Here is a 24824-nt window from a genome sequence, read left to right on the forward strand (position 1 = left end):
TTTAACAGGTTTTGTTGATTATTATCAGAGGTGGGGACTCGAGTCACATGACTTGGACTCGAGTCAGACTCGAGTCGTTAAAATCGCGACTTGAGACTTGACTTGAAAAAATGCTCAAAGACTCGGACTTTGACTTTAATATACTGCATTAGGTTTTCTATCACTTTATTATTTCTGCTATAACTGATGTATATTCGCATATAAAATAAGTCAATAAAGTTTAATTTACAATTTTTATGTCTTCGTGTCATGAGAGGTAGATCTCAGCCGGCTGGTGAGAGAAAAAGTAGATCTTGGTCTAGAAAAGTTTGAGCACCCTGCGGTAGATCGTCGTTGCCGCTCCGATCTAAATCAGGGGTTTTCACTTGCATTCAACAGGCTGAGTTAAAGCTCCCAGTCGGTGAAAACCCCTGATTTTGTCGTTAAGCACGCCCGTTTAAAAAAACGCGGCAAAGCTACAGAGCTCAGGGAACGAAATACGAAATAACCGCTCGAATATGCTTCCGCGAGTAATTTCTTTTGGCTACGTAGATTATGAACTTTCGACTAAAAAACGAACTGCAACTTGTAAAACATGCAAGAAGAGAATAGATGCCACGACGTCCAACTTTGTCCGGCATTTGAAGCTTCACAAAGATCGGTAGGTGGCGCTTTTCTTTTGCTGTAAGATAGCTGACTTTAGCTAACTTCGTGTTAGCATGTGTACTCCGGGTTAAATTGGTGATGATTTACCATAAATCCGGTCCTTCAAATGCCTCCACAAATAATGTGCACCGTGTTAGCTCAGGAAGCCGGTGGATAGTGAGCGGGGCTCCGGAACAGAAAGCAGATTCTGGACCTGAACACAGGGAACAGAGTCTCTCTGTCCCATCATCTAAGGATGGTTGGTGTATTTGAAGACATCTACGTTGGGAAATTATATTGACAATATATTGTTTTGACAGGTCAGAGAAAAGAGGAAAAAACTGCTGTTCTGGTTCTTTGTATTGTGCTGTGGAAATGTCAGCATTTTCGTCTTTTTTTATTGAATATCAAGTTTAACAGAACTGGGCAATAAAGTGGTCCAATTTAAAAATGTTTTTTATACTTTGTGTTCAGCTACACATGTTCTATCATTTGAGATAAATACATATTTTAAAACGAACAAATGGTCTATTATTGGAATTTTTTGTATAATTGCAAATTATAAAAATAAAATAAAAACGACTCGAAATGACTTGAAATTAAAGGTTCCTGACTTGAGACTTGACTCGACTTTTGCCTGTCTTTACTTGAGACTTGACTCGGACTTGAGGACAAAGACTTGAGACTTGCAACACAGTGACTTGGTCACACCTCTGATTATTATTTGTTGATATAATTCTTTAATGAAGCTACAAACGTTAGGACCTTAGTGAATATTTTGATAAACGTGTCAGAAGAGGAAGTTCTGGTCTCATCGTCCTGGCAGTGTTCAGTTTGTCACCAACTGTCGAGATCAACTCAAAACCTTCCAGTGATCGACGTATTGAGCCCCCTGATCTACCGTAACACACCAAACACTACACGATGATCTGTTACGAAATCGTAAGCGACAATGTTAGAACGGCCGGCGTTCTAACATTGTCTTATGGGGAAAAATAGGGGCAAAAAAACCTTGTAGTGTGAATTATTGCATCAGGTAGTCGATGTGCCCATTTTCTCTATTTAAATCTAATTATTACTGAAGGGCAACATAGTATACGGACTTCATAATCTGCACTCTTTTGGTTGAATGCAGTATTTATTTCCACTTTGGCTTTATGTTGTTTAGTTTTTTTTCAAGTAAATATTTTGTTAATGGAGACTGAGAATCCATTTTATTTTTGGTTGTTTTGTTTATTTTGTTTATCAGTTCCAGTGTTTAGTGTTCTTTTGAAAATAAAGTGTATCTATCTTTGGCAGGAAATCGCATGCATTATTACATCATTTCCATTACATCAGTGTAAAAAGGTCTTCAAACAATATTGTCGTTTATCGCAATAATTTCTGAGACAATTAATCGTTGAGCAAAATTTATCGGGACAGGCCTAGGAATACCAAAGAATGACACGTGCCAGCTATGCTAACACTGATGTTTGAAAGCAGCCTAAAATGAACAGTAAAGCTCCTGTATCTGCGATGATAATAATGCTCCATACTCTAAAGTTCAACATTGAATTTCCGCCACTTCCTGGACACACAATTATCACGTTTAAACAAGATACGTATCACGTCTAAGATAAGTATCACGCTATAGCGTGATAGCATTCAAAATATTTTTTTCCCTGTGTGATAGCAATGCGCTGCCATACAAATCAAACCAAAATTAATACTGTTCCATCTGAGGACAGTCGGGAATAAAACCCACTTCCGTTTTTCAGTTGAATGTGTTTGGCTCATTTGTCTACACTGGGCCACACATGTATACAGGCATGAACAGCAGCACACGCCTAATAGGATTAAAGATAAAAAAAAGAGTGCAACACCCCAGCCCCAAATGAAGGATTGTTTATTGGAAGTAAACCCTGAGTTTCACTGTAATAGCTGTATGCACAAACACACACACACACCCACACACACAAAAAGGACAGTGTAAGCTACAAAAACACACTCTGACAACCAGAACGTTTCAACTAAAAATAATGTTCACCTCTAAAAATATCAACTCTAATTCAAAACTATGCCCTAGTGTTTATATACAACAAATTCACAATTTCAATCGATTAAAAAATTAGAACCATCCTCATTTACAAAAGAAACATACCTTGTGCCTCTATCAATAGGGCCGCTAATCTTCTGTTCCTTTCTGCCGTTAAGCTGCCATTCTACAACATATATAGAGCAAAATAAAAATAAAATAACACCAAATCAAAAACTGGAAGTCATGTGTCATACAAAATAAAATGAGATAAAGGAACAAAGCGCTAAAGATGTCTAAATGAGAGACAGTTTAACCTGAGTTCATCCAACACTTTTCCTCATCAAAAATGTCTTTTGATGAGGAAAACACTGTTGAGCAGATTTAATGGGAAACCAGGTGATTGTGTTTTGCATTGTTAAGCCTATTGAAATTACAGCCACATTGGCAGAAACTAGTCTAAATTGTTGGGAAAAGTTTCATTTGTCTTAATATGAATGAATTTATTTGGAAATGTTTTAATAGTTTGAAACATCTCCTTTACTAGAAGGTGTGAATCACTTCAGAGCTTTTCCTGGTTACCATAGCAATAGCAACTGATGTTACACTTCTACCTAACTGATGACGTCATTAGGATCAGATGCTTTGTGTCATAGGTCTATGACATCAGCTCTGAAACCTCTTAAATAGTTTGTCACTTGTGTTCTAGAGCCAGACCTGCAGAACCCAGCGGATTTATAGTGAATTGTTCTCCTTGCACCGTGAGACAGAAACGGAAGATGGACTCCCCTCGTTTACCCAAGATTATTATTCCTATGGTAAGGACAAAGAAGATACAACCAAATGAAGAACTGTACCAAGCTTTACGACTTCGAGAGCAGGAAAAATCTTCAAACACCGTTGTTTCATACTGGACGATATATACAAAAAATGCAGAACATGAACAAAAAATGAGACAAAGAGCTGTGTCCACAGCTAATTGCAATGAGGTTACTGGGAAAGACAAACATGACAAACAGTTTAAGAAGCCTTTGTCATGTAAAAAAGAACAGAAACCCATCATACAGGACCTGAAGAAAAAAGAAGTTGCAAAAGACACTTTAGAGGAGAACATTTTTTCTAAAGAAATGGCTATGCGGGAGACAAATGAAGACTTTCCTTCTATATCTGTGTTTCAACACCAGCGTGAGATGAGGCTTCCTGAAAAGGTCCTTTCTCAACAGGATTGTAAGAAGATTGTTTACGACAATCTAGACAAAATAAAGAGGAAAGAAGCTGCCAATTACATTCTTCTGGAGAACAAGCGTTGTGCAGAGAGGGCCAATCAGCAGTTACTCCAGAAGTTGCAAGAGGAAAGAGAAAGGAAGCAGAAAGATGAAATAAAACAGTCTCTGACTGATACCTGGGATGCTCAAATTCAATATAAACAACAGAAGGAGGAGAAACAAGCTAAACTTGAAAGGCAATACAGGGCTGCCATGATGGAGTCAGATAGACTCCATCAAACTGAGGAAATTGAGATGAGTAGACGGAAGAAAGAGCAATGCCGGAAATTTTTGAGACAGAATGAGACTCTGCGTACCAAAGAAAAAAAGAAATCTAGTGATTACAGTTTAGAGGACATACTAAAGAAATGTGATGTTCTTTTACAGAAAAAGCATTGTGACATGTTTTACGAGGATGAGACTGCCACATTGTCACATAAAATACAGCAGCAACAGAAAACTCCAACGCAAAACCCTCTGGCTGATGAATTGGCTGCCAGACATAAACGCAAAGAGAAAAAGAAGAGGGAAATGGACAGGACTGAAAGGCAAGGGGTTCTTCCTGGATATCGAGGTGAGGAAAGTAGACAGAAGAAGGCGGCTCAGCAGAACCTGAAGACACAGACCAACGTTACTGAGCCAGGAAGAGCTGTTCATCATCAATCGGTCGTTCTAGATCGTGACACTCACTGTGACATTGCTGATAACAACAGAAGTCTTGAAATGCGTAAAAAAATCGTGTACGACCAACTTTCACTTATAAAGAAAAAAGAAGATATGAAAAGGACTTTTATGGAGGAAAAGTTAATGGAAGACATTAAACATCGGGAAGCTGCAGAGCAGAAGCTTGAAAAACTGGAGAAGGAGAAAAAAGCTGCAGCTAACATGTGTCTGATTGATTCGTGGGGTTCCCAGATACGACGCAAACAGCAGGAGAAAAAGGAACTTCGTGAGGCTGAGAGGAGAGACATGCTGTCCTTAATTGAGCTGGACAGAGTGTGTGGAGGTGAAAGTAGTAGAAAAATCAGCCATCAGAAATGCAGACAGCCTGTTCAGGGGACTCTGCCAGCAGCAAGACCAGGGAGAAGCAGCTCCAAGTCCTGTGCGGGAAGAACCAGCAATGCTTGCAGATCTTCACTGAGTCGTCAGAAGGTTAGCAGTACCACGCCTGTCAGACTTCCCTCACTGGACTCTAGCTCTATGCACCTCCCTGAGGATTGCCAAGAGACTGAGAATGACATTGTAAAACTCCCATCTATTCCCATACAAAATGAATAATTGTTTCTCAGCTGGCCAAGGAATGCGAGGGGATTCCCCTGGAGCTGAGGAGAGGGAAGTCTGGGCCTCCATACTTAGGCTTCTGCCCCCACGACCCGACAAGCAGAAGACAATGGATGGATGGATGGATGGATGGATGGATGGATGGATGGATGGATGGATGGATGGATGGCTCTTCAAACCAGTCTTTCCTTTTGTCTTCTGCCTGTCTGTGAAAACAGCGACTATCACTTTTCGTTTACATAACATCTTTGTAAGATTGTTAGCTACGTCAGACATATGAGGCCTTATCTTTGAAGGTAGCATACACGGTATTAGTAAGTTTAAGTTATTGTTAGTCATTTTAACAAAAGGTTTTCTCTGGGTGCTCCAGTTTTCCTACAAAAACGATAGACAGACCGACAGATAGACAGACAGACAGACAGACAGACAGACAGACAGACAGACACTTTATTAGTAAAATTAAGTAATCCTACTTCAAATATAAGTTTTCTCTGGGTGCTCCAGTTTCTCTAAAAACACAAGTCACAGACAGACAGACATTGTAATTTGCTCTCTTAGTAAAATCAAATAATTTTGCTTTACACAAAAGGTTTTCTCTGGGTGCTCCAGTTTTCCTACAAAAACGACAGACAGACAGACAGATAGATAGATGTGAGGCTTTTTGATTGTTATAATTAAAAAGCCTCAAACTTTTTATTATGACATTAAAAGTGTCATAATAATGACACTTTTAATGTCATCATTATACATATATATGTATACATATATACATATAACTCTTTCCAATTCAATATATATATATATATATATATATATATATATATATATATATATATATATATATAGATTTATATGTATGTGTATAAACACATATCACTCTTTCCAATTCAATATATACTATATATATATATATATATATATATATAAATTTATATGTATGTGTATAAACACATATCACTCTTTCCAATTCAATATATACTATATATATATATAGATAGATAGATTTATATGTATGTGTATATACTATATATATATATATTTGGGGGGTTTTTGCATCAAGAAAGTTTAATCTTCTGTACGTAATGAGAGATGTGCTCTGTGGACACTCCGTAAGCAGACATGCAATGAGAGAGGAGAACCAAACTAAACTGTGCCCTGCAGCTTGTGCTGCTGAAATCTGTCAAACAAACATTGCTCACATTGGCAAAATGCTAAAAAAATGTTGCCAAATGCAACAAAGTACACGTACTAAATGCTGCCTTTTATTTTTAAAAATCTAAAACTTTGTATTACAAAACATGTCAAGGTCTAACTTAGAGGTCAACAATCACATTCTTATTAATTTTACTTTATTTTCTTGTTATTTTATGGTATTTGCACGTTTTCGGGTGACCTCTTTGACCTTGATCTCACATTTGATGGGAAGAAAAATCTCCCTGGCAGCCATGTTTTCTCTCTTTTGTTACTTGATATCACTGTTTAGTCGTCTTCTTTTTTTGCTGCTGTTTTGATTGCTCTTCGTCATTTCCTGCCTCGGTGTACCACATGAAAAAGCTGGATGCGTAAGCATGTCATGATATTTTTTGCTCCACTGAAAGGATTCTCAAGGACAGTGTATTATTGACTTTATTAAATCAGAGAGTGGACGTAATTTTATTGTTGAAGAATAAATCAATGCCAGTTTATTTATGGGCATTTGAAAAGGGTTTTCATGCCAATAATGTGAAATAGAAAGAAAGGCAACACAATGTTGGGTTCATTTGCGTCATTGTAGCAGACACACAACAAAGGTTGAATATGGTTATGTGGTTTGTAGCAGAAAGTTTTTTTGTGTGTGAAAAACAAAGGAGCAGTCAGAGGTTACTGTACGTCAGTCAAAGCAGGAGTTTCATGGATAAATATTTTCATTCCCTAATGCAGAGTTTAGAGTATTTCGTCAAAGGGAGTAAGTATAACTTCCCCTCTGTTGGCTGATTTTGCCCATCAGAAGGTCCCTGTGGATCATTTTTGCTTCAATAGTAGTACAACATTCTACCAACACATCCAAACACAACATTAAGTAGTCAACAAGCGGTTTAATGGAATCTGTTCTGTACTTTCCTCGAGACGTGATCTGCGCAGGTGCGACCCAGAAGGGCTGCAGATCTTTTCTGTAGCGCTGCATCATTAACCAGAGGAGGAGGGAACGGAGAGCGGAGCTTTTTCTGCAGCAGCAGCTGCCCAGCTGAGCATTAAGCTCGCAAAGAAAACAGCTGCAGCAACCGAACCTCTGAATATGGAGACGATGTGCAGAGCATTTAAAAATAAGCTGCATTTTGCCACAACTTTATAAGACGGTAACGCAGCGTGTGGCTACAGGCAGCATGGAGGATTTCCAAACGGCTCATGTCTTTGTTGTTGTTGGAGTTAAATTTAGATTTAAAGTTAAAGTGAGATGTTATGAGGATGTGGCTGTGTGGTATTTACAAGTTTCACCTCAGCATTCAGGTGCAGACCCTGCAGCCTTGCGATGCCAGTGTGGAGATATAAACATTAATTAATAAAATAAAAATGTATAAATTAGATCGTTTATACATCCACAACACAGGTTGGAAATACAAGTATGTAAAACTAAATGTCCATAATTATTTAAATATTTTCATTTCTTATGTTTGTTTATTAAGTACATGTTTAAAGAAAAGTGAAATAATTAAAATGTGAGGTTAATGTGTTAAGATATGCAATTCAGATGCATGTATATGTGTATATTTTAAAAAAGATCTTGATGATGATGAAGAATTATTTTAGTATTTGTTGAATTGGTTCACATTTCTGCGTTGCTGCATGCCACCAGTTTAATATTTACTCATCCTATTTTCATGCCGGCCATTCAGTTATTAGGATGTTTTTCATTCACCTATAGAGCCATCTTAAATTAATTTATTAAGGATCAGTGATATGAAACACCTTACTGAACCAGCATAAATGATTATGACATACAAATTTATGATTAGACATTTTTACACTGTTGACTATTTTACTGTAATTAAATTGCATTTAAATTTTTATAGAATTGACATTTTTCTAACTTGTCACATACCAATTTTTGATAGACTTTCTTTGGATTAGCTGAATCAGAATCAACTAATCCTGATTGGATTTTTTTCTTTTTCTTTTTTAAGATATTCTGCTTCCAGGTTATCTGGGGACAACTAACCGAGTCACCACCTGACAAAAATCTGTTTTGTTTTGCTTTTTCTTTTAAAAAAATTGCTGCCAATATCCATCTATGAGAGAACTTGTGTTACAAGTGAGTCACTGAAATAAACAGAAACAAGCAGGAGATTAGGGTAATTTGTCCTCGGCTGTTCTCGAAGGCCGTGTTTGTCTCCTCTCAGGCTGACTTTTATCTACTCCCACCCACTGCCATTTTGTTTAACATGTTTTATGGATTGAAAATAAACTATGTTGCAAACTGGATTTTCTTTCTTTTTTTTGCGGTAGGAAAACATTTTTAATTAGTTCTCAGGACGTTTCTGGTGGTGATTGTGAGGCATCTGTGTCCTCAGGTGAAAAGTTGCATATCCTCACATTCAGAGCTACATTGCAGCATTTCAGCCAAAGGCTCTTGTAACCCTGACTCTGTGGTAAACTCTTGAGCGTGCCATCAGCCTCCTAAAATGCCGGAGGCAGTGTGTTCCTTTTTTATTTGTCACGGCTCGGCTCTCCGCCCCACTCACAACGATTTCTGACTCGTAAAATTGTGGGATTTTCTTAAATCCTTCTCCACGGTTGCAACTGTTCTCCAGGAAATGACACTAGTCAGCCGGCTCGTTTAAGTAAACCTCGACGTTCATGAGGTAGTTTGCATTGAGCAGTTGTGGTTGAATGTGGGTGAGTAGGGGCAGAACATGAGGCACAGCCTCGTACGTAAAAACTGAGGTGCAGCTGAACATTTTATAGGAAAATTGCTTTCTGATGTGTGTACGCACGGTTTTATATCACTGTATTTTTGGGGGGAGATCGGGGAGATTTTCATATAGATCCTGCATAATGTTTTATAAATGAGACCTGTGGTCCTTCAGAATCTAAAGCAAATATTCTGGTTGTTATTGATGTAAACATACGACCTTTGCTTAATGCCGCCATCCTTCTCTCTCTGCCCATTTCCAGTTTGATAGCTGTCAATAGGGGTACTGGTGCCATTTTTTTTAATTGGCATACTTTCCACTAAGTGCATCAATAATTACTCATTTAAATGACTGCAAGAGCTATTCTGGGAGCAGGTTTTCCAAAGTGCATAGAGATTTATATAACACCAGCAATTTGCAGGGTAGACTTGACTTTCTTTTCTGTTTAATTGGTTCCCACTAAATCATTTCATAAACACTTGTATTTTGATTCTTATTAAATAAATATACTCATATTTTGTATTTATCATAAATAGTCCTTTCTGGACATGTGTCCATTTTAGTGGAAATCCAGGCTGAAGATTATTTACTATCATTTGTTCTCATCTTGAATGAAGTTTAACGAGCATTAAAAACGACTAATGGGTGAATTTGCTCTCTATTACAACCAATAACAAACTGATTAATGTGAATATGATATATGTGGAATGACTATTGTCATGTATTATTGCTAAGAGAGAGACTTTGAGGTTGTGTTTTATTATATGATTTATGGTAACCAGGTTTTCACCTTTTTAGCTCAGCTTACTGTCGTTAAAAACTCTTTATTTTCACATTACACATATTCCTAAAGGAGTTCATTCAACAACCTGTTTTACTGTCAGGCTCAGCTGCAGTCACAGGCTCACATTCAAGTATATAAATCTTTTTTTATTATTATTGTTTTTGATCCAATTCAGGTTTTTATTTATTTATTTTTTTACTATTTTTCTCTTTTTTTATTCACCTAGCAGGTCTTGGCAAGTAAACCCTGACATTTGCACTTTTCCAGGGATCTTTGCATCTGTAACTGCCCTAAAAAAGAAAAGGTTTCCCAACAAGGTCACCGTCGGCCCAAAACGTTTTTTGTGTTCAAGGCCCAACTCTCATGCACCCGCAAGGTGCCAGAAATATTTGTTGCAAGTTGCAAGTTTGGGTGGTTTTTAGCGAACAGGTTCAGGCTTCCAGTCATGGATTTAAACCTGGATTCAGGCAACAGAGTTGGATTTTTTTCTTAAATCCAACTCATTTTTCTGAGTGTTACGCATGTGAAAATAATATAAATAGACATTGCCTTTCAAAAGTGACAGTAAACCTTGAAAGTCTTTTTTTTAATTTTTTTTTACATCCTGTCCTGTTAAGGCTTTATTTGATAAATCAACATAAAGCGACACATAACTGAAAAGTAAAATGAGAATCATATATGCTTTTAAAAATAATCTAAAAAAAAAGGTAAAAAGTGTGGCCTCTATATACAGTACAGACCAAAAGTTTGGACACACCTTTTAATTCAATGAGTTTCCTTTATTTTCATGACTATTGACATTGTAGATTCACACTGAAGGCATCAAAACTATGAATAACACATGTGGAAATATGCACTAAACAAAAAAGTGTAAAACAACTGAAAATACCCCTTATATTCTAGTTTCTTCAAAGTAGCAACCTTTTGCTGTGATTACTGCTTTGCACACACTCTGCATTTTCTTGATGAGCTTCAAGAGGTAGTCACCTGAAATGGTTTTCACTTCATAGGTGTGCCCTGTCAGGTTAATAAGTGGGATTTATTGCCTTATAAATAGTCATGAAAATAAAGAAAACCCATTTTAATTAGGTGTGTCCAAACCTTTGGTCTGTACTGTATATAAATCCTCATTACTCATTTACTGATAAATAAATTTCAGTGCAAAACCAAGAAGAACATTTGTGAATCAAAAGCTTATCAGAGAGCAGCACAAAAGTTGAAAAGTTAGAGATATTTGGATCCAGAACTGTTTGCAAGTGTTTTATCTGAAGTGACTTATTAACAGGCGTGGGAAATGTCTAAGAAAATTGAAAATACACCAATTTTAAGGGCAGAAATGGGTTCATAACAGCACTTTTAGCTCTCTAACAATTTTGTCAAGAAAAGCCTGCGTCATTGCAGCCACTCAAAATTCTGCAGCCAACTATTTGGACAACTCAGTGGCAGCACTGGAATGTTTTATACACAATTTCTTCAAATTCAGACATCTTAAAAATGTTATTTCAATTAGTCATAATTAAGTTTGATATATCTGCAATTGTAATTCCAGACCTTTCAAATCTTGACTCCATCAGTGTCGTTGAGATATCTTGAAAGACATTTTGATTTGAATCTCGAACTGTTCATCCTTAAATGCAGATATCCTAAATGACCGTTCAGGATAGTTAGAATGTGGGCATGTCTAGTCAAAATTCAGTTCAAGTAACACTCGTTCAACTTGGAATAAAACCTGTTAGAAACGGCAACTGATCCAAGACGAAGGCAGAGGTTCACATTTCAGACCATAAGCATACAGCCAAAGCTCTGACGGAAAGCTTTAGATCAAAGCAGATCAATGTTTTATACAACCGTAGACATAAATCTCATTGAGAGTATGCGGTATACTGTTCCTTGATCCTCTATATTTTTTCTGAATTTCAGCTATTTCCCAAGGCAGATTGGATAAATCTTTAGTTTCGAAATGTCTGTGACCCTTAACGACACACTTCAAAAGACTCGAGGCTGAAATAGAGAGGATTAAATAAAAATGCATTAACACTTCTCCAGTTCTTTTTGTAAAACACTTTTTGTTGGTCTGTCACAAGCAAACGCAGATAAAATGCATTGAAGCACAAACTACAAACAAAATACACAAAGGTCCAATCATTCCGGTTGCAGACACTTGAGGATACAGCTTCATAAAGATCTTTTTGTGAAAAAAAAGATGTTTAATCCTAAAGTACGCCATCTGACACGGTTCAAAGCTACAGCTTGTTTTTTTTATCGCATGTAAAGCTCTCTAGAATAATTTGTTTGACCTGAACAATCCCTGGATGTTTTTAGAGACCTATTTAAACTGTCCATCATCTAACTTAAGGTTGTTTTTTCACTTGGTGAAAGAAAATTAGCCAAGCCTTACCACCTCCCTTTGCGAACTGAACCAGTGGAAGCAGCAACAAATGAGCAGTTTTGGGGAACGTCATGTGGAAAAATTATATGTTCTTGATACGACATAACAGTTGTACCCAGTTAAAATGTATACAATAAAATCTTCCTATCCTATTTTTATATATATATATATATATATATGACTCAATTTTTAACACACTGACTTTTAGTCAGACTTTGTCAAGCTGGTTAGTACAAACTAACTTTAGCATTGATTCTTATCATTTCAATAATTGACTGGTTTTCATTTTTACAGCCACCTTGTTGATGGTCTGAAAACATGCAGTACAGTTTGGTCTCTGCAGTGATTACCAGCAATGGAAAATATGTCAAAAGGTCTTAAAAGCATCTTTTAATGCAGTGAATCTTGCACTGGTGAAATTAGAACAATCCAAACCTAAAAAGTAATTGCGTTAGCTGCCATAGCTATGGTTATGGGAATATTAGCTGCCATAGCTACGCAGATGCCAACAGCTCTACATTACAATATCACCAGGTGGCGGGATGCTAAAAACAAATCAATGCATGTGTTCGCCACAGCTTTCTCCAGCTGAACAGAAACAAAGCTGAAGTCATTATGTTTGGGACTAAAGAGCAATCATCTGGAGTCGGCACACAGCTTCAGCCATTACAGCTAGAAGCTACTGATCAGGCCTGAATTCTAGGCGATGGACTCGGAGCTGACCATTCAGAAACACATAAAGATAATTAACAAAGTCAGCCTTCTATCACCTGAAGGCATTTTCTAGGATTAGAGGACTAATGTCGCAGGAAGATCCAGAGAAGATAAGCCATGTTTCTCACAGATTATATTTAAGGGCAAATTCTGGTGAGTAATTATCTTAATGTTCCTGATTTATGAAGATCAACAAATGTGAACTTCACTTGAATGCTATGCTCCCATTTTGACAAATGGCTTTGAGAAAAGGAGCTTTCTATAACATCTTATTTAAGCCTTAGGGACTCATACTTTTGTAAGTAAAAGTTCCATCAAACTTTGATCACGCTTTAAATAAAATACAAGAACAAATAATAAAATCCAATCCTTGCATATTTTACTGATTGGAGATTAGTTGTTTTTTTTTAACAAAACCACCCATTTAATTAAAGGTCATATTTATGAGGAGGTGATTCTGCACTGAAAGATGAGTTAATTTTAAGACCGCTTGCAAATCTCTGAAAAAACATAAACATTGACAGTCTTTTCTGGGCGAAACGTTTTAAAACTTTCCTTCATCACAATTACTAGCTTGCTTCCTCATTATGTGCGTACAGTTATTGAAATAGATAATTTCTCTGTTTTTCTTTACTTTTCTTCCCCCTTGAAACAGATGGTTCAAACATTAGCCGTCTGCCGTCTGCCGTCTTCCACGGCTCTGGAGCTCCAGGTTTACAAATGAAAACATTTTCATCTTTTGTGTTGACTATGATGATGATTTGATGCTGCTCTTGATGCGCACATAGGCAATTAAATACTTAGCCTGATTAAAAGGGTGCTCACTTAAAGGTAAACTTTTGACACTCTGAGATTTATAGATGTCTGTTGCTCAGGGAGCGTCAAGTTGAGACGCTGCCTGTTAAAGTCCTTTTCTGTTGCTGGCGCGTTATTAATCATCGGGTTGCAGCAGGAAAGCGTGGGTTTTTCTCTGTTTTTTATTGTGCTAGAGGGAAGACGAGCGTCAGATGGTAAAACAAACTTTACTCCTACAACACAATGTGCTAATTACAAGGACAGATTGAGCTCCAAACTTGTGAAAATGATTCAAGATTTTGAATGGAAACAGACAATGAATTTCTTTGAATCTTTTGCTGAAAGTTTCTTACTTATTTTTGTTTCTCATGGCTTGTTTAAAAACAATATTGTATTTTTTTAATACAGTTTTTTTTCCCGTGATTCATGTTGAATAAAGGAAATTGGAGGAATTTGGAGAAGATTTGAATGAAGAAGATTTCATACATCTAAAAAAGTGTTGTTTGTGGCTCGGTGGTTTTTGGTTTCTGGTGTTTGTTAATTTTATTTATGCTTACTGAAAACAGCGCAGGTCTGAAATCTTTTACAGTGACAAAAATAGACATTTCCTATTCTGGAAGTCCAACTGTGCCAATATTGATTTAATGCAGAAGGACTTTAACAAGCCGAAATCTATACTAAAAAAATAATATATTAATAGATCTTCTGCACTGCCACAAAAATGTTAAGATTGAAGTATAGACCCTTTTCACATGACGTCACACAACTTCCGTTTTGGCTCGAAGCTGTGTATCCTTAGTTCCGGTGTACATAGTAAGTAATGATAAAGTTGTCTATTTCATATATATATATATATATATATATATATATATAGAGAGAGAGAGAGAGAGAGATGTATAAATCTGACAGCATATGTTGATCAGACAGATCACCGGAGCATGGAGTTTACACAGTCTCTAAAACATTTGCCTAAAATAAGATTTGAAGATATATCACGATTTGCAAACCAGTTCTCTCTGACAAAAAAATCTAAATTAGACAAAGGCTACAAATTCTTCACCGAACAATACCTGTTTGACTATGAAGGTAGGTATTTTTGTTTTGCGTAACCGTTAGCTTAGCATTAGTGAATTTTGTTAGCTAGCTAACTACGTGACATAACTGTTCCTTAACCAGAACTTTTTACTGTTTTTGAACTATAACGTTTTAGGCTCTAATCTTGATCAGATTATTAAATTATAGACTGGAGTTGCCACTCATCCCATAAAATAGGGATTTGTTTGTTATAAGCAGAGATGTCCGGTGCCGCCGCTGCTTTGTAATGCCTTTAATCGGACCACTTTTTCGGTAACGAATAATCTAACGAGTTCGTATTTCAAATCCAGTAATCAGATTAAAGTTATTTATCCAAATCATTGCACATTAATATTTTCTTGTGTATTTATTTTTATTCCTTCTTTGCGTCTTTGGGAGAGACTCTGTGACAGTTAGCAGTGACAGAAACATGAACAGTGCATGGAGATGCGCATTTTGTTGCTGGAAAAACAGAAATATCGTCAAGCCCAACTGTTATTTGTGGCTTTTGTCTTGTTTTTTCTAAACTTATAAAAAATAATGATTCACCGGTAAATGAACCTCTAAACGTTACATCACTGACAGGCGGCGGTGTATATGTTTCCTAACTGTGGCTAAAGCTGCTGCTAGCTGGTTTACTCATGATCGGAAGCTGGTTCCTTTGAATACAGTTGGAGAATGGTAAATTGACAATGACTGATAACGGTTATCTAACACGTAAACACCGTTTTATAAAATACAGAGAGTGAACCTCTAACGTTACAGCGCTGACAGGCGGCGGTGTATATGTTTCCTAACTGTGGCTAAAGCTGCTGCTAGCTGGTTTACTCATGATCAGAGGCTGGTTCTTTTGAATACAGTTGGAGAATGGTAAATTGACAATGACTTATAACGGTTATCTAGCACGTAAACACTGTTTTATAAAACACAGAAAGTGAACCTCTAAACGTTACAGCGCTGACAGAGAGTATATTTTTCCTAAATGTGGCTAAAGCTGCTGCTAGGTGGTTTACTCTCCGATCGGAGGCTGTTTATTTTATACACAGATAGAGAATGGTGAATTTACAATGATTAGTAACAGCTATCTAACACTTAAATGCTGTTATTATTAAACTTACCTTTTATTATATCCTTAAGATTATGAGAATGCGGGAAGTTTTCAGCTTGGTTCCCAAGGCAAAATCACACCGGAAGTAAAGATACCCAGTTTTGAGTTATGGCGGCCATTGTCTGACGTCACTGTGAAAAGGGTCTATTACCATGTTGGAGGTATGTAGCTGTGAAAGAGAGCCACTTAATTACTCTGAATCAAACTGACAGACTGACAGCAATAACCTCCAAGTTAAAAACGGACACTATGCTTTGCTTAAAAATGGCTTCGTTGCATGCAGAATGCCTTGTTGAAATGTAGACTGAGTCACTGCATAGAGATTTTGCGTGCTTGTTGGAGGGTTTTTAGGAAGCAAATTTGTCTTTATGTCTAGTTTCAGAATCAAAAGAAAATGCAAAAAAAAAAGGTTTTTAAAGGTTTTGCACCTTCAAATTGCTTTTTACATCTGACCAAGACTTCGGTCACCTCCGTAAAATACTTCAATTGGAGCGAGTCCAGTCTGACTGCAGCTGGAGGGAGGATGAAATAAAAGGTTAAGCTCAGTCAGTATTTGGAAAAAAATATATACATTTTGTTTTTGCAAAATATTGTTTTTATCATGGCTCTTCGTGCAAGGCTACAAAACTAATGAAGTATTTAATGGCAGTCTCCTTTGGGTACATATTTTACCAACAGTGAGATGCCTTCTTCAGTGTTGTCTTTTCACCTTGCTGCACTTTCACTGCCACTTTCTGGACTATTTATGTCACCCAAAAGAAAAAATCAAATAAGACACATCAACTGTTTTGTTTAGCAACAGTTTAATTTTCTATTTGCTTATTGTTTGATAGTTAAAAGTGAAGTAAATAAATGAGGCAGGATCACTCTGATGTTTTGCTGGTGGTCAGGCTGGATTTCCATGCAAAAACATTTGTGTTAATATAGGTCACAGAGGAATATTTATGAAATTGAGTGCTTGTATTCTGGGATTAATGTTTTAAGCATGTTTTTTTTTCAGTATTTAGCTATTAAGATTATACAAAGGACTAACGCAATCTTTGATTTCTCTCACTTTTTTTTTTAACAATACATTTTGTTCATCTTTTGCATACACTGATCTGTTTTGTCACCCTTCTGATTCCAGACCTGAAAAGTTTAAAGTTTTATAATGTAAACTCTCTTCCAGAAGTTCAGACAGTCTGACTTCCAGCTGAATGACCGAATTACATGTTTAATATACTATTCATCCGTTTGCTTTTGATGTTGCTTTCAGCTGCATCAAGCACCCAAACCTCGTCCTTCACACCGGTTTGCGGGAATACAGGAAACCTTTAAACCCATTTTCACAGAGCTTTCCACGTATTCCTGGGTGTCTTTCAAGGGTGGTTTCAAAACGCCCAGCAGCCCCTAGGTCCTTTCTCAAATATAAGCATTAAAGGCGAGTCGGTTCTCTTGGAGTTCACTTTCTCAAATAATGCATTTTAATTTTCCCACAAGTAAATCAGTCATGAAAGATAATTGAATTTCACTCTTATCCAATTATGGCAGATATCCGATTTAGTTCATTTACTTATTTATTTTTGTTTCCTTTTCCAGGACTCACTATTAATTTAATTGCCACAGCAAAGATCTCTTTTTTTTTTCTTTTGTGTATCTTTCCATCCATCAAGGCAGGTGGCTTCCCACCAAAAGTTACAAAGCAAATAAATGTTGCCAAATGGTGTTCAATATTTAACTCGATCCAACCACATGAGAAACATCCAGTTCACAAAATCTGCACAAATAAAATCAACAAATCCATCAAAACGCAGAAATCTAGTAAAAAATATACTGATATAAAATCTGGGAAAAGCAACATGCATCAGTTGATTGTCTCGTTTGTTGAGCTACTTTAACAGAGCAACATTTTTGCATATTTCTACTGGTATTTTAACTTTCTTTTTGTCCAAGTTTTTGATGCTGGATGGCATTAATTTGCATTTGTTAAAAAGAAACCTAGACTGGGCAGGAAATTAGCTCAGCATTTATTAGCTACTTTAATCACCTAAACATAATGCTGGTGTCGTTTTGAAAATTGAGCTAGTTCTGGGTTTTGGACTAAGCCCTATGCGTTTCAAGTTCCTGAAAATCCCCCTGACCAGTTCAGTTTTTCTACTAGTAACCTGCTCCGTAAACAATGCAGCCTCTGCTCTCAGCGACCTCTGATGTTTTTTGAGCATTTGTCTTTCTGTCATCCACACAGGAGCGGTTTGTCTTCGCGACCGTCTGGCATCTCGCATCTGTCTCACTCTGCGCTCGCTCAGTCGCTGCCACCAGCCAAACATGCAGGCACGCTGCTGCAGGACGTGCAGTCAGGACTCCGGCATGCCTCTCCACTAAGGCCCCACTCTCCTCGCTTCAACCACAGGGTAATAAACCACGGGCCTTTACAGGGAGCCAACCATCGGGACCTCTGCTAACGCTTAACAATCAAGTCACGGACAGACAATCGTTCACTTGGAGCTGGTGTGAAGGACAGAATTGCAGCAAACCAAGGGCTTACATATTTGTTTGCACTTTGTGCGTCCCGCATTTTGACGACGTTTGCTTAGAAGGTTAGAGTGTTTTACAGAAGATAGATTCTTTCGTTCTACCCAGTTACAATGCATTAACACATTTAGACAAACCACTAATCTTTTCTGTTGTAATGCTTGTTTTTATTGTGATGACTGCAGCAGAGTCTTAAAACATGCAGCTCAGTGGCTTTTAATATGTGGTACATGTGTTGGGAAGCAAAACATATGGTGCATAGCTGATAATTTGTCATTTCATTGAGTCCTATGCTTTTAGCCCTCTGCTTTTCTGCTAAGCACTAATCTTTTGCATTATCAATCAATCAATCAATCAAATTTTATTTGTACAGCACATTTCAGTAGCAAGACATTTCAAAGTGCTTTACATCATATCAAACGCAGAATCACAATGCAATATAGAATCAATCATTAAGTCAAGTTACATCAATAAATTTGTAATTGATTACATTTCAAATACAATTCTAAACAGGTGGGTTTTCAGTTGAGATTTAAAGGAAGTCAGTGTTTCAGCTGTTTTACAGTTTTCTGGAAGTTTGTTCCAAATTTGTGGTGCATAGATGCTGAAAGCTGCTTCTCCTCGTTTGGTTCTGGTTCTGGGGATGCAGAGCAGACCAGAACCGGAAGACCTGAGAGGTCTGGAAGGTTGATACAACAACAGCAGATCTTTGATGTATTGTGGTGCTGAGCCATTCAGTGATTTATAAACTAACAACAGTATTTTAAAATCTATTCTTTGAGCTACAGGGAGCCAGTGTAGGGACTTTAAAACTGGTGTTATGTGCTCTATCTTCCTGGTTTTAGTGAGAACGCGAGCAGCAGCATTCTGGATCAGCTGCAGCTGTTTGATTGATTTGTTGGACAGACCTGTGAAGACTCTGTTGCAATAATCAATACGACTGAAGATGAAGGCATGGATGAGTTTCTCTAGATCTGGCTGAGACATTAGTCCTTTAATCCTGGAAATGTTCTTCAGGTGATAGAAGGCCGACTTTGTAACTGTCTTTATGTGGCTCTGGAGGTTCCGGTCAGAGTCCATCACTACTCCCAGGTTTCGGGCCTGATCGCTGGTTTTATGGGTCTCAAACTGTACCTGCTCAACTAAGGTTTTTTAAAAAAGGGGAGCCATGTGTCAGGTCAAAAATGTGAGGTCTTTCAGAAGCTTTCCAAAGATTGCTATGCATTGTTAAAAGTTTTAAAATGTTTTGCTGTATGACTTACAGTGCGGAGACAAAGTACCTGAGTGAAACTGTGTTATTACCTGTATGAAGCATGTCCTACCAGCTAAAGCTTAAGTGTAAAGCCTGGTTCACACTGCAACAAGTTAAAATTCACGACTCTCAGTTTTCAAAACCTGAAAGTCTCCAAAAGACATTGAAAAATCACAGCTGTATCAAGTTTGGTTATACAGTGTGTGGTGTTCAGCCACACAGCAAAGACAACGAAGAAATGTTATTCATGGAATCTCTCAAAACCTCTCGAGATCAAACTTGAGTTCAGAGTAAACAAACATGGCCGACAAGGAAGAATTAACAGTGTTTTGTGAACATGCCATAAAAACATGGCAGACGTCCATTGCACTTTCTAGTGGGGCCGTGGCAGAGGTCTGGTTTCTGTATTTTGAATTATCCTCCATCTTGGATTGCCTAATTAGTCCAAGGTGGAGGATTAACAAGGCAGTAATAAATCAGAGGATTATCTTCAGAGCCATCATAATATTTGGAATATCCTTAAGATTGCCAGAAGGGAGAAGTCGGATCAAAAATTGGCATAATTATCTTGACATGTGAACCCCTGAATTCACAATGTATCCATGTGTCAGACTGAAGTTTTTAATCAGATCAGCAAATTCTTTCTAGACATGAACTGAGTTAGAGTCGAAGTTCAACACTCAAAAGGCGTGCTTCCACCTCCAGAACCTTTTGCAGAAACCAGGGATTTTTTTCTGCTTTCTAAGGCTGCATTTGAGAAAGTCTACAAACCTTTCCAGGTTAGCAGAGACTAATTCAGTTTTACAATTAAACACTGCGAAATGGTCACAAGGCTTATGTCCAGAAAACCAGGTTTTAATTCCGACTGGTAGGTTTTGTAGCGATAGAACAAAACCTACCAAGTTGCCTTTATTGAAAGTTGCAACTAGAGCCAATTTTAAAGTTTGTAGTAACTTTGCATACAAAGCATAGCTGTTGTGTCAGAATCATTGGTTATAGGTTTTATTGCCTAAAATCACAGTTTTTACTTTTACAACAGAGGTTTCTCAATTGTTGAGCGAGAGTTTGCTGGAAACACTCGCGGTGTGAGTCGGTGCTTCTTATCTTCAGCAGACCTGGTTTGGAGCCAACAGTGGAAAAATCACCAGATGTTTATAGTCTGGAGAGAAAAAAAATTCTGGGCTTATAGTCGTCATGTGTTGGTCAACCAGCTGGTATCCACCAATGAAGAGTTTTTTGGGTTCTTTTTACCACAATTAAAAACACACTCGTATTTCCATGTTTGCACTCATTCAGAACCAAATATTTTACGCTCTCGGTAAAACGGCTGTGACTGATTTATCCTTACGTGACTCTTGGTGCACATCTCTGCCTTTGAATGACCTGGCGTCACCAGAACATAACAGAACCTCCAAACAGCTTCATGTGAAAATCTGACGCCTTTGGAAAGCTTCAATAGCGGCTAAGCAGTTTGCCCTGACACATTGAGTTTCATGTGGCTTGTTAATTAACAGAACCTCCACCAAAGTGTCGGCGATCACCATTAAAAATATAATTTCCAGACCGCATTCAAAGGACAAATATAACCGTTGGGGCTGATAAATGAAGCTACAATGGAAACAATTTCAGACCTTTATTCTGCACCTGTTAGCTAAAGTCATATTGAACAGAAGCTGAAAGTGACCTTAGCCCTCATTTATTTAGTATCTCAGGAGCATTCAACTAAGAGGTTCAGCTGGATCACTGTTTGTATGGTTTTATATATTTTTTTAAATCTATTCATTATCAGAGTTGCCTTAAAAAAAATGTTTCCTTTTTGATCTAAATGAGTTTTTAACAGCCGTAGTCAGCTGTCAGATATGACTCTAAAGGATCAATTCAGGCAATTTCCAAGTTGGATCAACTCTCTGACAGACACACTGGTCTATAGGATTTATATTGGCATACTGTGTTTGAAGCTTTTCAAAAAGCAAATCTAAACATTATCAGACCTTTAAAAACACACCTCTGAGCTGTCATCCTGAAGAGCTCTTCATCTGGTCACCAAGATTTTTTTTCTTAAGGGTACCATTGCACTTAGCAGGAAAGTGAAACCAGCTCCAAATTATCTGCTTAAAATTGATACGTTTTTATTACACGTTTTTATCAGAGATTTAATTCAGAAGTACCAGCAGCACGCAGATGCAATGCGGTCATAAAATTTTGAAATTTTTTTTTACAAACGCCACCAAAAGACTGCGTTTTGGCACCAAGTAACCAACCAAAATGTGTCTAAATCTAAAAAATAAGATCAAGTGCAGGTTTTATTTTCTGTTGTTAATGAGCAGGAATCTGTAGGAAGTGTGGCAATCAACACCGTGACAACAGAATATATAAAGTGATTAAGAGGAGAGTTTATACATCCGTTTTTGATATGCAGACTGTGCTATCAGTTGGCACAGTCTGCTCAGTAATCTGCATAAACTAGGACAGAACAATAATGGCACAAAGCTGGGACGTAAAAGGTTATATTAGCAGGAAAGATGAGCTTAGCTCATTGTTTCCAATCTTTTTTTGTTTTGTTTGGTTTTATGATCTCATGCCACATTGTGAAACTTGGTCTGCACATCACAGTTCTTGGCTGAATTCAGGACTGTTTGCAGCACTGGTATTATAAAGACTCTTTGTAACTCATATCAGTCAACATATTTAAGAGCTGTCACAAACATTTAATTTTTCAAGAAAATGTATACATTTTTATGAACATTCGTTTGCATTAGTAAGATGTGATTTGTGTGAATAAACTGTCTGCCTGTGCTATGATCTACAGCAACTCAGCAACTACAGCCACAAAGGAAGAGTAACTTGTCTTGAAAAGATGCTCATAATGATGAACTGATTTAGCTTTAAGGTTCCTGTTTTCCAACAGCAACCTTAGGAAAAAGCTGTTTTAATTCCAGCTCTAGTCCAAAGCTTCCAGCTTTGGTGCAAAAGCCAGAGAAATGTTGGAGCCGGCACTCGGAGGTAATCAGATAGCTTGCACTCAAAGGAACATCTGCTATGGCTTCATCTCTGAAGCTCAGTGGTTTTGTCCAGTTTTTATATGCAGTCTTTGAAGCAGAAACTAATGCCTATGTTCAAAATGCCCCAATTTTTTATTTTTTTATTTTTATCATGCTGTGGTTTTTTTCAGAGCCCTTTTCATGCTGCGTGTTCCTGACACTGCTGTCTCTATGTTTTTCTCAGTTTGGTTGAACAGCAGTTGGTTGTAAAGATGTAACAGAGCAGTGACAGACTTGGGGTGGGCTTTATCAACGCTTCAGCTTGTTAAATGTCTGCAGCACCTTGTAAAAAAGGCTACATGAAATAGTCTAAGAGGTTACATTTGTTACCCTTTGGCTTTACCACACAGGTTTGTTTTTTTTTGTTTTGTTTTGTTTTTTTAACTGTCAGAGTAAATGTTTAAGAAAATAGAAACTACAGGTATATTTGGTGCTAGGAGCTGCTCAGGCTCCACTTGTTCTGGTGCCAGTTTCAGGTAATGGCGGGCCCAGTGCCGTTTCAACTTGAGTAGTGAATCATTTGGTGTTTTTAATCCTGGTTAAGCTCTTAGTTTGAAGTAAATGTGTGTTAGAGTACTGCTTGTTTTAAATGATTGTCAAACATCTCAAAAAAAAAAGACACTACACTTTATCGTGTTATGTAAGAACAGTTAATGGGTAAACACTTGTATTACTCCATATATGTACAAGCTCTGGTTTCTGCTTTAAAAATGTTTGTTTGAACCAGTCGAAGCTGCAGCGGTACCTTCAAATGTTTCTGCACTTCTTCATCTTCAACATGTAAAGTTTAAACAAAGTCAAACAAGATGGACTCGCTTAGATGTAGCAGGACATCTCTGTACCTCCGCCTTCATGTAACTCATAAGGTGTCAATGTAATGTGTGACTGACAGTTTCTCTAAACAGATGAACATTTCCTCTGAAAAGAAAATCAGTCTCAATAAAAGCCGTGCTCCTTTTTCATGTTCAACAGGCCTTGTAAAATAAACAAAAGAAACGTCTCCTTTTATAAAACCGTCCCGTTTTTTTTATTTCTTTTCTGACGCCTCAGGTCAGAAAAGAAATGGCATTCTCCGGTGCCATGGAGAATACAAATGATGGAGGAAATGTGATTTTAGCCTCTACGTGTTATCAGTCAACTGTACTCAAGAAAATACGATCAAACCCCCTGAGTGTATTTACACCCTGTATAAGAGTTAAATACATATTTTAATGCTTTTTCTTAAAGCATAGAACAAAAATGCAAACATGTTATCTTCAAGAAAGGATCTCCTCTTTGTCCACGGACACCCAGCTCCCTTTTTCTCACTGGCAGAGAGAAAGTCTTCTCCTGATACTTCAGAAGAGTTGGGTTCAGAAAGATGCAGAGGTTTCTGTTCGTGCATCCAGTACCTATGCCGAAGGGATAAACTTTGGTCCGGATTTTTTTCCAAATTATGCCAAAAAGTAACTTGGAATTAAACGTTACCCAAGAACGCCCTGGACAAGCCGACGCCGACTACAGAAAAGCATGGTGTGACCCTCAGTAGGTAAAAACCTTTTCCTGTTCCATCTTTGATGCTGCGATTCAGTTTGTTTAATGTTTCGATGAGTTCCTTTGTTTTCTTTACCAAAACTCTCTCAAGTTACCAAATGAGTCCCTTTAAACTTTCGAAAGCAGTGAAATGTTTGATAAAATGTATCCTTTAATCAGTTTAGGTTTCGTTTGAAAGTTGCCAATAGTAAAATTTTACTCCGGGCTTTATTTGTTCCCCCCTTTTGGTTCTTAATATTATTAATATAGTTGCTTTTGATTTGTATTAACTTTTTTCTGTGACACCTTTTCCACCCCATCGTCCACCTCGCCATCATCTTCAACCAATTAATATTAAGTACAATTGATTATGTGCAAGTAATTTGATTGATGGAATAAGTTTTAACAAGAATTCACATTTTTCGCATGGTGGAGAATTAATTCTTCAGTCATAATTTCAGACACATTTTGAAAACTTGATTATTTATGAATAGTAACATATCTCAGCATCGATCCACACTTCACTTTTTGGTCTGCTGTCTAGCGTAAGGGCTTACTTTCAACATTTTT

At 37.3% G+C, this 24824-nt stretch overlaps 1 protein-coding gene across 1 annotated transcript in view; it reads left to right on the plus strand.

The window, feature by feature from the left end:
• adamts7 (a disintegrin-like and metallopeptidase (reprolysin type) with thrombospondin type 1 motif, 7) overlaps nt 1-18882 on the plus strand; it is a 137387-nt gene extending 118505 nt beyond the window's left edge. Inside the window, exon 24 of the mRNA XM_032560787.1 lies at nt 18163-18882. Within this exon, the coding sequence (XP_032416678.1) occupies nt 18163-18299 (137 nt within the window). The 3' untranslated portion in view covers nt 18300-18882. The remainder of the gene's footprint in view (nt 1-18162) is intronic.
• The last annotated feature ends 5942 nt before the right edge of the window (nt 18883-24824 follow it).

This window comes from Xiphophorus hellerii, chromosome 4 (assembly GCF_003331165.1).
Source record: "Xiphophorus hellerii strain 12219 chromosome 4, Xiphophorus_hellerii-4.1, whole genome shotgun sequence".
Lineage (NCBI taxonomy): Eukaryota > Metazoa > Chordata > Actinopteri > Cyprinodontiformes > Poeciliidae > Xiphophorus > Xiphophorus hellerii.